Source organism: Vigna angularis, chromosome 6 (genome assembly GCF_016808095.1).
Source record: "Vigna angularis cultivar LongXiaoDou No.4 chromosome 6, ASM1680809v1, whole genome shotgun sequence".
Lineage (NCBI taxonomy): Eukaryota > Viridiplantae > Streptophyta > Magnoliopsida > Fabales > Fabaceae > Vigna > Vigna angularis.
In genome coordinates this window covers 27,456,079-27,473,284 of record NC_068975.1, presented here as the reverse complement: position 1 = coordinate 27,473,284, position 17,206 = coordinate 27,456,079, and the positions used below count along the sequence as shown (strand labels likewise).

Here is a 17,206-nt window from a genome sequence, read left to right as displayed (position 1 = left end):
TTTTAGTTTACCCAATGTGTTTTATGGATGGTGGTTTATTCGTCTACAGCAATATAATTCATAAAAACAGAAAAAAATGTAAAATAAATGTTAAAGAAATATAACTTTGAGACAATATATATAAATAGTTTTGTATAAACATAAATGGTAATATGATGTATTGATTTTTCTATATTTTTATTTTTTCATTTTGAAACGCTTGTGAGATCTTTATAATTAGAAAACTGTATATCTTGTTATAAACTTTATACCAGTGGTTTTTTATATAATCATGTAATCTCTTCTTAATAATATTACTAATGCTATAATTGAATAATTACACTATAACATGTTTTCTTCTTGAAATAGAGTATAGGATAAATAATAAATATAAAGAGAAAAGGTTGTTTTATCTTTATTGCATAATAAAAGCATCATGTATAAGAATCCACGTCAACGAACAACTTTTTAACATTTTAACAATACTTATGGATTTGGTTAATTAATAATAACATAATAATGCTCTGTTCCGATAGTTATACCCTGCGCACGCTCTTCCGTGATACCTCGTCTTTCATACTCACACCTCACATCTAACATGCAAATTTATCATAAAAAAAATAGTGAGTTCATATTTTACTTTAAATGATTTTATCAAGCCCACTAAATCCTTATTTTAATTTAAATAAATTATTTTATGTTAGATATTTTTAAGCAATTCTTATAAATGTTATATTTATATATTAATTTAAAGTTCACATTTTAAAAACATGATCCAAAATCTTAATTTTGACCAATATTTATATAGAAATTTCTTGTAAAATCTTTCATTGAATATTTATTAACAAATTTCAAATACAACTACCGTAAAATTTGAATAATCGAATAATTAACTTATAAGTAATACTTTTATGTGTTTTTCCATTACTGTTCATGAATTTAACTGGATTATATTTATTTATTCACTAAGAACAACAACATGCAGTATTTTATGTAAATAGTTCTACTGAAAAACTCACTCTTTCCGTTAAATACATTCCTCGATCGAGACATAGAGTGGTCAATTTGATAATAAATTAAAACATAAAAAAATATATTAAAATATTAAAATGTATGAATTAATTAAATTGTTTTCTTTAAGAAAAAAACATTTCAAATTACAGTTTACATTTCCTTTCTTTTACCATTGCAGCGATCTTTTATGGGATTTAAATGTAAATCATTTAATGTATAATGTAAAAGAAATAGTGACATCATAAAATTTAGAAAATAATATGAAAGTTTGTGTAGAATATAAAAAAAATTGGAATATGAAAATACTTTGAGAAAACCCAATAAATGTCACTGTAATCTACACTTTTCAAAAGGTTAAGATTATAATCAACGGAATGAATAATAAATTATCATGCATTACAAATTTATGAATATATACAACCATTTTAAAATTTATATTATAAATTGAAAGTCACATATATATTAATGATTTCAAACTCTTTAATAATATATTCTCTTAATTATTTTCACGCCAACCATGAATAAAAAACAAACTCATTATGATAAAGAATGTGAAAAGATTGCTTGAAGAAGGAATTGAAACTCCTTGATCAGGGTAAGAAAAAAGACAGTGGGTCAAGAACATGATAATTCTGAGATAGGCAATACAAAAATACTTTTTTTAAAAAAGGGAAAATGAGAGACAAACATGTTTAATCCGTCTTCAACTAATCTTATTGAATCCATATTAGATGGTTGTGTTTCTCCCATTCATTTTCTTACCTTGTAGAGGTGCAAAAGCAAGGAATTTTTCATGCACTCATCAAGGATTACTTAGTATAGGTAGCAAACATATTCAAATAATTGAGCATGTATAATAAATTCATTTATAAAATTGTAAGAAAAAAGAAACAAGAAAAATATTAAAAATTAAAGCTAAAAAGTTATTAGAATTAGTTGAATAATGAGTGTAGGTATGGATAAGGTAATGATAGAGCAATGATGTGATTTGATGAGGAGTAGAATGAGTATAATGAGATGGGGTTTAGCATATATATATATATATATATATATATATATATATATATATATATATATATATATATATATATATATCTTTAAAGGTACGAGAGAGGAAGTGTCTTTATGTTCCATTCACATCTTTACTGCAATTGGGAACTCTTTTGACGTGTTTACTCCTTAGCTTTCTCATATCATGTGCCCAAATTTGGTTCCATGTGCACCATCAAATTCAATACCATTTACACACTTTCAACCCACCACAATAATATACTTTATGTTCATCACAAATTTATAATGATTTTTATATATAATATATATTATATATAAAATGAAATATAAATCATTTAAATTAATTCAGCATGCATGAACTATATAGTACCATTTTAAATATAGTCAAATATAACCAGAAATTTCACTTCATTTTCAAAGACTGAATTGAAGAACTCTATGTAACTGCGTTGTGTTATTCTAATTTGAGGAATAAAAAATCAGGAGTTGTACTTAAACTGAAATTTAAAATCTATGTATGGCATAGATGTGAAATAATAAGAATAAAAAAAAATATTTTAGGCATAAAAACGATGATATAGAATTGGAGTCAAAATGTAACCATAATTAACGAAAGGAAAACGTTAGAGGCTAGCCATGCATGGTTGGATTGGAAGACAATATAGTAAAAGTGAAATATAAGTTCCACATTTGTAGGAAGGCATCTAAAAGGGACAGCTCATAATGATGTCCACCCAAAATTCCCCCTTTTTCTCTCCGAGTCTTCTGAGAAAACGTCATCATTTTGCTATTCCTCTCATACATGCATGCCTAACTCCTCCTCCTTTTCACCTTCTGCTGTTTGTTTCCCTTTCATTTTGATTTATAGCCTCTGCTCGGGGTCCTTCAATCTCACTTGGGGGAACCTCCGTCCATTGCTCAATTCAACCAGAGTTCATGGAGGCTTTCATTTTCACCTTTGCATCACCATAACCATTCTTTGATTGAATGAAAATATTCTTTAGAACCAAAACCTCCACATACACTATATATATTCCAACCTACAATCCTACTTTCACCTTTTGTTTTTTCTTTCTACAAATTTACAAGAATGAATTGTTTTCCGTGTTTTTCAAAGACTAAGAAATGCAATAGCAGGAGGGAGCAGCAAGGGCCTACACAACACCAAGAAAACTTTATAGCAACAAAACCTCCGGGTAAGATCAATGAACACAAACAATTCAAATTTACTTCGTTCTATGTCATTCATTTAATCAAAATATTGTGTAAGAGACAATGCTGTTTGAAAGGTCTAATGATTGAAAATTAAACACTCGGGTGAAATGTAGACGTGAAAAAACCAAAGGCAGATGATCCAAACAATGTTGACACTTCAAATATTCAAGCGCAAAATTTCACGTTCCGTGAACTGGCAATTGCAACGAAGAATTTCCGACAAGAATGTTTGATGGGTGAAGGTTGCTTTGGCAGAGTTTACAAGGGAACAATTCCTGCAACCGGGCAGGTCATATCACAAGTCCTTCAATTTTTGGTTCATAAAAAACAATTGAATTCAATTTCACACTGTGTTTTGTTTCCCTACCCAGGTGGTAGCAGTGAAGCAACTTGACCGAAATGGGGCGCAAGGATGTAAGGATTTTCTGGTTGAGGTTTTGATGTTAAGCCTCTTGAACCATGACAACCTCGTCAAACTCACCGGTTATTGCGCTGATGGAGATCAACGTCTTTTGGTGTATGAGTTCATGCCAGGTGGCTCGTTAGAAGCCCGTCTTCTTGGTATACTCACACCTTACTGGAATATTCCATCTGAAATTATATATATTATATGACCACAATACATTATCTTTGTCTTGTTTTTTCGTATAATGTCATTTTGCTTATTGACTTACCTAGTTAGTTTTGGTAAAAGGCTACCTTGTAAAACCAAAATAAAACATGTGTTTGGTTTTATAACAGAGAGGAGACCAGATGAACCTCCATTAGATTGGTACAGCAGAATGAAAATAGCATCACATGCTGCGAAAGGATTGTGGTACTTGCACGACAAGGCCAACCCTTCAATCATATATCGAGACTTGAAATCTGCAAACATCTTGCTAGATGATGATTTCAATGCAAAACTATCAGATTATGGATTGGCCAAACTTGCTGGCAACGATAAGGCGAACATTGTACCCACAAGAGTTATGGGCACTTATGGTTACAGTGCTCCTGAGTACGTAAGAACAGGTAACCTCACCTTGAAATCAGATGTCTACAGTTTTGGAGTTGTCTTGCTAGAGCTCATTACTGGACGGCGTGCGGTTGACACCACAAGATCACACGATGAGCAGAATCTAGTTTCATGGGTATACCTATAACAACCTCCTTAATTTGGACTTTGATTATGTTGGAAAAAATTTACTATGTTTCTTAATGAGTTATAGTTCCTACAGGAATTCCACCAAACAGTAAAAAATGTGGAAAAAAGACGAGACACACGCATAGTTCTTTATAGTTTAGTATTCTTTTCAATAAAAAAATACAATAAGTAATCTACAAATTAGGGTTTTTTTTTTAATGTAAAATTATGGAAGTGAAACTTGATTTGATTCTGATTGATGAACAACAGAAAATTTATACGAGGTAATGTATCTAAGGAAAATGTTTTAGGTTGACTTGAGGAGAATATGAAACAATATGTATTTGGTTAATTATGTACATTTGTCCTTATTATTATTGAGCAGGCACAACCCATATTTAGGGATCCAAAGAGGTATCCAGATATGGCAGATCCAAATTTGAAAAATGATTTCCCAGAAAAGGATTTGAACCAAGTTGTTGCAATAGCAGCCATGTGCTTGCAGGAGGAAGCAGCAGCCCGTCCTTTGATGAGTGATGTTGTAACTGCTCTGAGTTTTCTTTCGACTGCTTGTCCAGAGGGTGGTGGTGGCAACAACAATAGCTCCTCCGGTGAATACTCTTCTTCTAGCGATGACAGTGGATCTTCTAAAAACCAGGTTAGTGAAAAATAACAAGAAAGTGAAGACGCCTGAGAATCTGAGTATGAATATTATGAGAATGAAAACCAACATAATTACAGTCCTGAAGTCAGTAAAGAGACTCTGCTCCAAATCGAGCCTCAAGAGCAGCACCATTGATTATTTAGATCATGGACGCGTCTCAATCAGTAGGAAAAGTAGGCAAAAGAAATCTTCGTTAAATCAGAGGAGCAGTAAGCAAAAGAGGAGCAACAAGAGAAGTCCTTCATCCAATTCAAGTAGCAGTGGGATGTGGCAACATACGTAAAAGGGAACATTTCAATCGGCCAAATCAGTAGTGATATTGTTCACTCAGACAATGGCAGCAGCAGCATAAGGTCCAAGGAAAGGAGCAGCATGCATTTAGATTACACCAGCAATAGGGAATCAAAACAACAGTCAAATGTTCATTCACCATAAAAATCGATTATCCTTGTCTGCATGGTTGCAGTCACCACTTAATTCGGCATCATATCATGCTTTGTACACTTCTGTCAATGTTTGTTTATACGTATGGTCGAGTGAAATAAGTAAGATAACAATATCTGCTATCCGCTATTTTCAAACAATCTCGAACAACCATATAACACCTCAAATATTTACACACTTATATACTTATTTTTTAGAAGGTTTTGGATTTTTTTTTTGTATCTACCTTTAGTTCGTGAACAAAGACAGACAATAACTGTGAATTTCGATAGAAGATTCTTGACATTATTGGAAATAGTGATCTTAGTTTTGTGTTATGTAATATTTTTGGCAATTCTATTGTGTTTCCTTCTGTCATCATATATATGCATGTGATAATTAAATCTTGCGTCGTGCTGTGGATATCCATCCCTATTGATTTGGTGGATTCAATATAATGTTTTTAGTAGCACTAACTAGAAGAATGTTAGATCATGTGTCAAATGTCATCTTTTCAAGGTTCACATATATTTATCAACCATTCTCACTTACACGAGTTGTCTCAAAGTTTGGGTATGCAACTAGCCCAAACTTCTTTATGATTTTTATAAAGGACTAAATAATTTGATCAAAGTTTGCAATTCCTCTATCTTGTAAAATCTAGGTTTTAACATTGATTAACGTAGTAAACTTGAAGAGGTACTAAATATTACAAAACTAAAACTAAAACTCCGACAACACACCTAATGTTGTCCATTGGTATTAATAATCATAATTTTCATTTGAGACTGAGGCATATTCTTCCTATGATTCCTAAAGATGGTTGATCTTACATTATCAATTTTACCATTAATGCTTTGTAACTTTTGGAACATTGTCAAGTGTTGACACCTCAAAAAACAAAATGGATTAATTAAACCAAACAGCTATTTTATTAAAATTATCTCATTATCCATAATTATTTATTTTAAGATTGATAAAACAAAGTTGTGATACTTTTATAATTTTTTTTGTTCGTAGAAATTGAATGCGTGTTAGATGCATTAAGATATTCACACATTCTCATAAAACATGAAAAAAGCGTAGAGAGTTTTTTATTTTTCTTTTACCATAAATAGAGATATTAAACTTCAAATTTGTGCCAATATTTCTTTTATTTAAGCAAAGGAGTTAAAGTCCAAATTTTCTGACAACTAACACAAATTGATCACTAATTGGCATAACTACTAACTTTTAGATCCTGCACACATTTTTTCTATTGTTTTATTATTGGTCAACAACACTAGAAGAGTATTATTTAGAAAAATTATATCCTTAACACTACACTTGAGAATAAGTGAAAAATCACTTTTAACAAAATAAATACATGATAATGGATATGAGAGAAGAGAAAGTAGTACAACAATTTTTTTTTTCAATTAACAATTACAAATATAAAATAGTTTGTCAGAAATGTTTTTCGTATTCTAAATTCATGAGTTTATATTTTTAATGTTTGCAAAATGATTTTTAAAATATAAACCAGATTTAAACAGTGTAAATCACTTCTCTGTTAGTAAATTAATAAAGAAAGAATTTATAAATACCAAAAATACATATCATTATATGTAAATACATCAACAATTTACAATTGATAGTAATTCACGCCAAGAAAGTCATACAGATTATCCAATTCAATCTTATTTATGTTTATTCCATTCTGGACCTTTCATTATTAAATATCCAAATATACATAGAGCCAAAAGAAAAGAAGTGTATTTGAATTGCTATCACTATAAGTCTATAATAACACCTTTTATATATCTAAGATCTGGATGATTGCTCAATAGATTTGATTCTCTACCCACCAAATGAATCATTTGGTCGGATCAGTAGTTCAGCAGAACACACTGTGAATGAAAGAGATCCCAATTTTGTACCATAGTAAGATGCTGAAAACAGTATATCACTTGTAATATATCTTCATTTTCTAATTCCATTTACACTACATTTTCATGTTTCATCTCACAGACTAATAGAACAACAACACAACACAATACCCTTTATGTCAAAGAGGAGCTGATTTGGAGGATTTGGAGCTGGGGGTGGAGTTTGATGATGAACTCTCATCCTTCTTTACCTTCTGCAAACAAAAAAAACAGATGTAAATTTGATAAACACAAGGCAAGGACTAGCACAAAAGGGCTTGACACATTAATTTGTAAACATAGTTAGAATGAGATTAGGAGTAACTTGAGAAATATATATTTACCATCTTGGTTTCTGTGTCCATGCAGACCTTGTCCAATTCATCAAAAACTACCTCAATGGTTGGTCGACCTTTGCTTGATTTGGCAACACACAACACTGCAATTTGTAGGATGGCTTCGAAGTCTGCCTTATCAACCTTTCCTTTTAGTCGTGGGTCTTCAAAATCAGACAATGGGCGCTTTCCCATACTCACATCTCTTGCCTACAAAACAAATTTCAAATTATCTCATTTTTAGTTGAATCATTGAATGGCATGGAAATATGATAATGAACATATTTTTAAGTACCTTCCTTGTGAGCTGGTCTCTGGCATCAAGATCCAACTCTATGACTTTCTGTCCAGACAATATTTGCAAAGCAACAATACCAAAACTATATACATCACTGGCACACGTTAGCTTGGCATTACTCATGTATTCTGGATCCATGTAGCCTATGGTTCCTCTTACATCGGTAAAAACCTTGCTCTCTTTGATTCCCATCACCTTTGACAGTCCAAAATCTGACAGTTTCGCTTGGTATTTCTCAGTCAAAAGAATGTTCGTAAGCTATAAAATTAGAACCAGTGAGAGGCATTATCATAGAGCTAACCCAAAACAATTGTACATGTATTTGCTTGTTGTTTTCAAGTGCAATATACAACATATTCAAATTTTCATTGCATGTTACTTGCCTTAATATCTCTATGGACAACACAGCCTTCTATATGATGGTGGAGGTACTTGAGTGCAAACGAACAATCTCTCAAAATTCTCACTCTTGTTTCCCAGGTCAAGTGACTGTCTCTTCCTGAAAAATAGAGACATATATATATATATATATATATATATATATATATATATATATATATATATATATATATATATAAAACAGTTTAAGGGATAATCAAAGATTTAGATGCATTTGTATGGATAAAATATTTGGTCTAGTTCTTCCATTTAAGGGAGAGGACATTACGTAAGAGATGTTGAGCAAGATTCCCGTTTGCACAAAATTCATAGACTAAATATCTCTCATCCCCTTCAATGCAGCAGCCAAAGAGGCAAACCAAGTTTGGATGACGAAGCCTTGAAAGGCCTTCAATTTCTCGAGTGAAAGACTCAGAGGTATTACTCTTTGTTAAATGCTTGATGGCCACTATTTGACCACTGGGTAGAACGCCTCTATATACATGCCCTGCACTTCCACGTCCAAGGCTTATCTTTCGACCACCATAATTCATGGCATTCTCAATTTCCGTTTTGCAGAACCAGTACAATCCAGACCATGCAGTGATGTCTTGCAAGTCAACCGGTTTACGACCCTTCTTCTTGGACAAACATTTCACCATAATAACCACAATCAATATTACAATCACAACTACTGGCACACTCAGCAAGGCTTTCCACAGAGATCCTCCTGGGGACCCAAAAACACTTTTTGTCAGTATTTTCTCACATGGTCCTATTAATGTTAGGTTCAAAAAATAAAATGGTAGAGATGAGATGACTACTCTTGTCTGATCCTGAAGCTGAAGATGGCAAGCATAGTAAAAATTTGTCAACGAGAGGATCATTTGGTCTGCCAGCTGCAAGACCAACAATAGCTGCTACCCCACATATGGCTCTGTCAATGTCGTTGTTGTGTTTTTCAACTTGAGAATACAAAGTATCTCTCACGTTCGATATTCCACTGGTACAATCTGCACAAGATTGACCAAAAGGTTGGTCGAAGTGGGAGCACTGGCTCAATGCGTCTTGGTACGGTTGCAGGGTCCTAACATCCTGCAAAATGAAGTTAGAGCATATGGAACTTCCTCGGTAAAAGTTGTCAAAGCCACATGAATCAAGTGACATCCCTGGTTGCGGGTGAAATGACTGCAAACAACGCTGCCATTGATCTTGGGAAAGGAACACTTGTCCTCCCGAGCTCAGTGCGTGTGTGGCCAACGCATTGGACACAACCGTGAGAGCATTTCGACAGCACAATGAGGTCGGGAACCCGTCCTCACCCCACGTGTAAATATACTCTTTCACTTCGACGCACTCATCCATTGCCACATACTGGCTTGTGTTGAACTTCAGCACACATGAACCTGTATCAAAACAGCATTGAATCTACAACTTTGTGAAGCTACTCAAATTTTCTATCCATCACTTGATTGGAAAATTATTATATGATCTGCAACCAATTTCTACGACAAAGGTAAACGTATTATTCTACTTATGACAGAGATTAATAACATGCATATACATGTTACCTAGATATTAGTAAACTCTACATACTTCCAATCTATGTTTTAACTTCTGCGCTTAGTCTCCCTATTGGTTTGAATTGTCTAATCTAATTTTGTGTTAGTTTATTATATCTGGCTGCATGTGATAACATATTTACAGAACATGCATAAGTGTATGACGTACATAACACCAAAAATACATCTAATCATCAATAAATACATATCATCAATGGTTTATAAAAACTTTTTCTTTTGTTAGGGTTGGAACTCGGACATGATTTAATAAACGATTAAGATTGACAATATAAAAACAAAAAAAACCTATAAACCTATTTTCTTATGAGTTTAGATTGGAAATATTATTATAAGGATTTAACAAAAGTGGTATGAGAATCAACTATTCATCTTGCTAATTACGATGAGTACATGACATAAAATAAGTATTTTAAGATTGAATGATATCTAAACAATTTTACTATTCTATATCATCATTTAGCAAAAAACAGTAAAAAAACTTATTTACTTCTTTGTATTTTTGTCAACTAAACATTACAATCCATAAGCCATATTACATTTGAGTCACAATATCTCTAATTATTATAAAATATAAGTCAAATCACAATCTATTAAACTCTTGATAATTTCTCTCTCAAAACATCAAAATATTACTAATAAAATATGATTAATATTTTCTCATTTGAGTTTACCTATAATTTTACTAATAAAACCCGTTAAATACTCCCTTGTATTACCACTAATAAACTCCGCTAAATATTTCTTCATTTATTTTATTCCATTTAAGTGTACACTAACACACTACAATTGTTTTTCTGAATTTTAAATATCCGAAATTGATATTTCATTATTAAAAGGCAGAGATATTATTTAATTGGACCGAGATATTTTAATAACTTTTTTACCAATTTTTTAACAATAGACTATGTGTAACTATTTTATTGGTCTCATGGATTGTTGTAAAAAAGTTGTTAAAAAGACATTTTCTTATTTAATTAAATAGAAGAAGGGATTGAAAATAGATGTTTATCTGTTATATACATAGATAAGTTTGTGAATGCAGAAGAAAAAATGAAAAGAGAAGGGAAAAGGATTTGACCTTGCGGATCGGTGAGTGCAGCAGAGAATAGGAGTGGGGAGGAGTGAGGAAATGCAAGAAATATAAGTGCAAACAAAAGATGAAGAGGTAAGTGTGTTTTTGTTTTCATGTCCAACCAAAACTCTTTTGCTCTGTATGGAAACTAAAAGTTAGCCCATTGTGAAGCAGCGTAACGTTCATAGCAGATCAAGCTAAAAGTAGAATAGAGAAGATATAGAGTGAGTTTTCTTCGTTAACACCGTTATGGATTTGGATATTCTCGCTCCCATATTGCCTTTAGATTACAGCTTGTACTACATGTCTTGATTTCATCAACAACATATTTTAATCTTACCCTTAGCCGACTATCAATTTTCAATAACCAAAATTACAATACAAAATAACTATTTATCCTTCATTATTTATTAAACATCTTCTAATCAAGGATTAATTATGTTTTTCTTGTACCTTGCTTGTCTTGTGATTTGCACCCACCAAAAATACTAATAACATATCTTCTACCACATTGTTTAATATTAATTAAAATTTATTAAAAATATAAAAGTTAAAAAAATATATGTTTTTTAATAAATTTAGTTAATTTAAAATAATTCAAAAGAATGTTTGTAAGCCAAGGATCATACATGCATTGCCTCGTCGTGTGTAAGCAACCACGTTTCGTGTTTTACCATCTCAGTTCTTTCTTTTAATTTCGATAGGATTCATATTTTTGGTTTGTCTCTTCCCTGCTATTAACCTTTCTACCTACTAGATAAGGTTTATTTCATAGTTTGACCAAAAATCCATACAAAATTATAGGATTCGGGGGAATTCCTTGTTTTGTCAGTAATATTTTATCAGAAGAGATACAATTATAAATAGAAAAAAAAATAATAAAGAAGATTTTAACTATAGTTTTGTGATAGGATTATGAAGTGGGCCTTGAAAGAAGGTATTGGACTTGGAACATTGAGTCCATTTGCGAGAAAATTGGAAGCAAAATTGAAGCGTGGACGGGTGCGCTGTGGTTGCAGAGTGCAGTGACGGGTATGTTTGCAGTCCACACGAACACCATCGTCTTCTTATCTATCTCATCCCTTCTCATCCCATTCATCCCCGGAACTCTTATGCTACGCCGCCATTTTTCTCTTCTAAATCCTCTTATTCTATTATTTCTTTCACTGTACCTGCACTTCGCCTCATACACACCGCAAGGCATGTTTCACACTCTGCTCGTTATAAATCGTGTTTCTGCTCTCAATTACTACCACTTTTACTATATATTAACTAAATTTTGGAACTTGACTAATGACAACTACTGGGTATGCAATATGTTTTCCTTTTATGTTAGAGTTTTTAGAATACCATTTTTTTACACGATTATTACTCTGCATTCTAAATTATACCTGTTGATCTTGCTGATTTATGCTCTGGTTTTTTGGGTATGTCAGATTGAATCTGGAGGTGAGGACATACACATACTTATACTATTGTTATATTGTATGTATGAATGGCAACGTGGGGTGCACATTCAATGTTGTTATCCCATGGGGAAGGCACATGCGCTCCCAACGTATCTGTAAAAGCAGGCCTTACTGTTAGAGGCGATTTAAGGTTTCACAGAACGAGAAAATTTAAATATGCTCCTCGAGTGGTAGTGCTCAAAGTGTTTTACACTGCCAGAAAGCCAACACGTTTGTGCTTGTTTAAACCTTATTGTAGTTTAGGGGGGAAACACAACCAAGGGATGGATTATTCTTCACGTGCTACTACTATACAAGTACCACGGGTAAGTAACTGCTGCTTTGTTTATTATTTATTCTACTTCATTGTTATCGCAATCATGCTTCCCCCTTTTTGTGAAAATGCAAATATTGTTGCTAAAGATAATCATGTTCTGATTTTACTTACCCCTTCTTTGATAACAACAGATATTCAAATTCCTTGCTGACCGAATGCTTGTTGTTCTCAATTATTGGAATTGGAATAATTTACGCATCATGGGAATAGCTGGCTTATTGGTATCAATTTTAATGATCACTCCATCAGCTGATGCTGTTGATGCTCTTAAAACTTGTGCTTGCTTATTGAAGGATTGCAGGTATGCCATCTCTCTTTCTTCCATAATAATGTATATACCTTACATGTCACCTTCACGGTATGATGGAAAGTTATACAATAGGCCTCCAATTTCATGCTCTTGGGTATATGCAGGTTGGAACTGGCTAAGTGTCTTTCAAACCCATCTTGTGCTGCCAATATTGCCTGTCTCCAAACTTGCAACAATCGACCTGATGAGACTGAATGTCAAGTTAGTCTTGAGCTTTACATGAAATTAATGCCTGCATTATTATTCTTTTCTCCCAAACCTGCTCATGGAAGCTTCTTTTTCTTCCTCATTTTCGCAGATTAAATGTGGGGACCTGTTTGAAAACAGTGTGGTTGATGAATTCAATGAGTGTGCAGTCTCACGGAAGAAATGTGTACCTAAGAAATCTGATGTGGGAGAATTTCCTGCTCCAAATCCTGATGTCCTTGTTAATAGCTTCAACATTGCGGATTTCAGTGGCAAATGGTTCATCACTAGTGGCTTAAATCCTACCTTTGATGCCTTTGACTGCCAATTACACGAGTTCCACACAGAATCCAATAAGCTTGTGGGTAATTTGACATGGAGAATACGGACTCCGGATGCTGGATTTATTACTAGGTCCGCTGAACAGAAATTTGTTCAAGATCCTTCCTATCCTGGGATCCTATACAATCATGACAACGAGTACCTTCACTATCAAGATGACTGGTAATTTCTTACTCGTAAGTACTCTTTATTTTTTACGTAGCCAGACATGTTTAGTTATTGGCAACTACATCTAGATTGGCGTGAGCTTTGTGCAGGAGCCAAAATAAAATCAGCTTCCTACTTGTAGTCTCAGGCACGGCCTAAGTCATTCTTCCATTAATTGACTTTAGAAATCAAGTTAGGGAAGTTAGAAAGGGGGGTTGTGACCATCGTAAGTAGATTAAAATTTAGCAAACAAAATTTGAGTAGAAATTTAGGTGATATGAAAAGCTCCACTCAAGAATTTCAGTAATTCACACACGTGTTAGAGTTCATCATATCACTATATTTATTCTGTCTCCAATTATTGTTAATGGTTGAATTATCTTCTAGAAAATCTCTGATTCAATCAACGAATGAAAACACCAGTTTGCATTTGCAAACGATTGATTTAAGAATGATCCAATTAACTTAGAGCACAAATTTGTTAGTCTAGCCTGTAAAAACTAATTTCTGGAATGAATTTCGATATCCAATCAGATTCAGTTCATGCATAATTATGCTTTCATGCAAATTCAGAAAGGAAGGTGAGTATTGAATCCAATATAGAAATAAGAACAAGCATCAGAATCCAAATCTTTAGACCTCTCGTAGCAATCACCAATGAATCCAAAAGCACATCTCACTTGAGCTTAGATTACATGATATAAGCTCAAAATACTAAAGTGTGTCGTGCGTGCACGCCCAATACCTATGGTTCAACTTCAAAGATGAATTTTAACGCTTTGGTCCAATAATTCAAATGGGTGATAGGACTAATCAATCAAGACCAAGACCACACGAGTAAGGTAAATTTATAGGGGAAACTAAATATTTTAAAAGTAGTAGTTACCACACACACTCTACATGTTGCTACTTAAATGAAATTCAGGTGTTTGAAGGAAGTAAATGTTACTTTCCAAGTTGAGAAAAAGAATACAACATGCTGCTGTTCCTTTTACGTGCGCACACCTTAACTCGTTTTACATTGCAATATATTTGGATTCAAGGGTCTTCTGTAAACTTCACTAAACTTACGAACAATGACATGTATATGCAGGTATATTTTGTCATCAAAGATTGAGAATAAACCAGATGACTACGTATTTGTATACTACCGAGGCAGAAACGATGCATGGGATGGTTATGGAGGTGCTGTTGTGTACACAAGAAGTGCAGTTTTGCCAGAATCTATAGTTCCTGAACTTGAAAGAGCAGCCAAGAATGTAGGAAGAGACTTTAGCAAATTCATCAAGACAGATAACACATGTGGACCAGAGCCTTCCCTGGTGGAAAGGTTGGAGAAAAAGGTAGAGGAAGGAGAGGAGACCATTGTGAAGGAAGTTGAACAGTTAGAAGAAGAGGTGGAGAAGGTGGGGAAAACAGAGGTCACATTGTTTCAGAAGTTGGCAGAAGGGTTCAAAGTATTTCAAGAAGATGAGGAAAACTTCTTGAAAGGGCTTTCAAAAGAAGAAATGGAGATACTTAATGACCTCAAAATGGAAGCCAGAGAAGTAGAGAAGCTCTTTGGAAATGCCTTGCCCATAAGGAAACTAAGATAAGTCTGAAAACTATGTCCAAGATAAGTTGGCGTCAAAATCTTTTTGATCATCTTAATTTTCTCTTTGCTTTTTTATTCATTCACTATATATATATATATATATAATATGGATTTAGGTGTCCTTCCTTCTCAGCCATTGCTTTTATGTTGACATATACCAGTTAACATTCAAATATTTGTAAACGCAATTATCATTATTGTATATATGCAGACTATTAGCTGTACCTCTGGCTCCTTTTATGTATTCAACCTCAATTTTTTTCCTCCTCAAACCCTTATTCTTTCTCAAATTATTGAAATAAAAAGCATTCACTAATTTTTATGTCGTTAACATATCAAACTTGTTAAGTTTAATAACATTTTTCTTAAGGTCATATCAACCATACTTTTTAATTAGTTGAATATTTTATAACTTGTCATTTTCCGTCTCACTTTTTCTTGTAATTTCTTTACTCTTCTGTTCTCTCTGTTATAAAATTGATAATGCAAGTCTTCTTTTTGGCTGTCACGAGACTTTCGAGTGACTTCTGATGCGGTTGATGAGACATTTGTGTTCTTGCTTTTCTTTTCCGGTAGTATAGTACGTTTCTCAGTCTTGAAGCATTTATACTATCAGTTAATTTTTTCAGGAAAAAGTAAAGGGCATCCAAATAATGCATCATAGCTTATGAATTAATGGTTAAAATATTGTTTGAGAGTACACATGAATTTATAGAAATGGTGGGTGGTTGAACTCCGTAACACATGGACCACAAAGGAATAGTCAACCCAACTTGTCTTGGGCCTAAACTCCAAACTATCCAACTTAAACACAGTCACTGTCAGAATCTGGACTTGTTGCTCTGCATTTCTGTAGCTGGATAGGATAATGTGGTAGAGGCCTCAAACTTGCAGGGTATAGAAACAAGTAGAGTCGAAGTTAAGGGACAAGAATGAACTAGTGTTGTCTGGATAGAAGGATAGAAAGTGAAAGAGTGAAAACGAAAGTTGTTTAAATTAGAATGTGGATTTTTGTTTTATATAGATATTGTTAGAAGCTTTTGTATGTATTGAAAAAAAAAACATATAAAGAATAGGTGAAAGAAAGGTGAAAGGTGGACATAAATGGGTGTCGGTGTATAGATATAACGCATTTCCCTTTTTTTGCGTGATTAGATGTGTGAGATACAGTTGAAAGGGTAGTACAAATGTAACGTTGAGATGAATGAATTGGGTGTTGGGAGTGTAGTATAGGTGAGAATGCCATAATTTCACTGCCCGATGCATTACTGTGAAAACATCCAATTCCATGAATTACGCATGCATAGAGGGATGCTCACGTGGGGGAACTCCATTGTTTGATTGGTGGGAGTTTAGTTCTGAGTTGTGGATGAAAAAAATAATGAGATAAGAGAAGAGGACATAAGTGTCGTATTATGGAAGGAAACAAGCACATTTTGGCATGTCATGTCATGTGGTCTTCTTCTTCTGTTTACTAATCAATCTCCTCTCACTCTTTTTCAAACTTTTCCTAAGACAGGCCCCCCCACTTCCTAATCCTAACCCACTTCATGCTCAAATACTTCACAAATTCAATGCCATAGCCAAACTTTGAAAACACATTGATAAATTATTGGTTTGGTTAGTATGAATGCATTGGTATTGGAAGTCCGTGGTAGGTTTAACTTTTAAGTAGAATTTAGTTTTAGTTTATTAATTAAGACGTGCGTTTTACACTTTTGCTGTTAAAACAGTAGTAAAATGATTTTCTAAGTTGAAAACAAATAGGGGTTAAAGTCAAACTTGGGATAATAAATTATTTCGCGAGCCCCACATCGTGTTTTGCACTCTTCTTCCC

At 33.3% G+C, this 17,206-nt stretch overlaps 3 protein-coding genes across 6 annotated transcripts; 2 read left to right on the top strand and 1 right to left on the bottom strand.

The window, feature by feature from the left end:
• The first annotated feature begins 3,383 nt into the window (after window positions 1-3,383).
• LOC108344327 (probable serine/threonine-protein kinase PBL26) lies at window positions 3,384-5,226 on the top strand. Of its 2 annotated transcripts, XM_052879185.1 has the most exons (4): window positions 3,384-3,508; window positions 3,591-3,780; window positions 3,973-4,352; window positions 4,731-5,226. In XM_052879185.1, the coding sequence occupies exons 1-4, from the start codon at window positions 3,452-3,454 to the stop codon at window positions 5,016-5,018; spliced, it is 915 nt and encodes a 304-aa protein (XP_052735145.1). In that variant the 5' UTR covers window positions 3,384-3,451; the 3' UTR covers window positions 5,019-5,226. The 2 variants fall into 2 exon arrangements, with proteins under 2 accessions (XP_052735145.1, XP_017438275.2); XM_017582786.2 differs by lacking the exon at window positions 3,384-3,508 and having other exon boundaries at window positions 3,620-3,780; window positions 3,961-4,352.
• A 2,253-nt stretch (window positions 5,227-7,479) lies between these two features.
• LOC108344326 (probable serine/threonine-protein kinase PBL28) lies at window positions 7,480-9,718 on the bottom strand. Its single transcript, XM_017582784.2, has 6 exons — window positions 9,175-9,718; window positions 8,640-9,077; window positions 8,356-8,471; window positions 7,970-8,230; window positions 7,684-7,884; window positions 7,480-7,554 (listed from the first exon to the last, which is right to left on the bottom strand). Exons 1-6 carry the CDS (start codon window positions 9,713-9,715, stop codon window positions 7,480-7,482), a joined length of 1,632 nt encoding a protein of 543 aa, XP_017438273.1. The 5' UTR covers window positions 9,716-9,718.
• A 2,188-nt stretch (window positions 9,719-11,906) lies between these two features.
• Window positions 11,907-15,644, top strand: LOC108343747 (violaxanthin de-epoxidase, chloroplastic). Of its 3 annotated transcripts, none has more exons than XM_017582109.2 (6): window positions 11,907-12,037; window positions 12,442-12,779; window positions 12,922-13,091; window positions 13,205-13,301; window positions 13,399-13,790; window positions 14,869-15,644. In XM_017582109.2, the coding sequence occupies exons 2-6, from the start codon at window positions 12,501-12,503 to the stop codon at window positions 15,368-15,370; spliced, it is 1,440 nt and encodes a 479-aa protein (XP_017437598.1). In that variant the 5' UTR covers window positions 11,907-12,037; window positions 12,442-12,500; the 3' UTR covers window positions 15,371-15,644. The 3 variants fall into 3 exon arrangements, with proteins under 3 accessions (XP_017437598.1, XP_017437597.1, XP_017437599.1); XM_017582108.2 differs by having other exon boundaries at window positions 11,975-12,205; XM_017582110.2 differs by having other exon boundaries at window positions 11,975-12,312.
• Window positions 15,645-17,206: the final 1,562 nt, after the last annotated feature.

Bases quoted from the DNA above. Each gene is read 5' to 3' on its own strand.
- LOC108344327 (XM_052879185.1), top strand. From the start codon at position 3,452: ATGGGTGAAGGTTGCTTTGGCAGAGTTTACAAGGGAACAATTCCTGCA. The intron at 3,509-3,590 runs GTCATATCACAA...TTCCCTACCCAG, and splicing joins CAATTCCTGCAACCGGGCAG to GTGGTAGCAGTGAAGCAACT. The intron at 4,353-4,730 runs GTATACCTATAA...ATTATTGAGCAG, and splicing joins AGCAGAATCTAGTTTCATGG to GCACAACCCATATTTAGGGA.
- LOC108344326 (XM_017582784.2), bottom strand. From the start codon at position 9,715: ATGGATGAGTGCGTCGAAGTGAAAGAGTATATTTACACGTGGGGTGAG. The intron at 9,078-9,174 runs GTAGTCATCTCA...GGTCCCCAGGAG, and splicing joins AGCTTCAGGATCAGACAAGA to GATCTCTGTGGAAAGCCTTG. The intron at 7,885-7,969 runs GTACTTAAAAAT...TTTGTTTTGTAG, and splicing joins GAGACCAGCTCACAAGGAAG to GCAAGAGATGTGAGTATGGG.
- LOC108343747 (XM_017582109.2), top strand. From the start codon at position 12,501: ATGGCAACGTGGGGTGCACATTCAATGTTGTTATCCCATGGGGAAGGC. The intron at 13,092-13,204 runs GTATGCCATCTC...GGGTATATGCAG, and splicing joins TGCTTATTGAAGGATTGCAG to GTTGGAACTGGCTAAGTGTC. The intron at 13,791-14,868 runs GTAATTTCTTAC...ATGTATATGCAG, and splicing joins CTTCACTATCAAGATGACTG to GTATATTTTGTCATCAAAGA.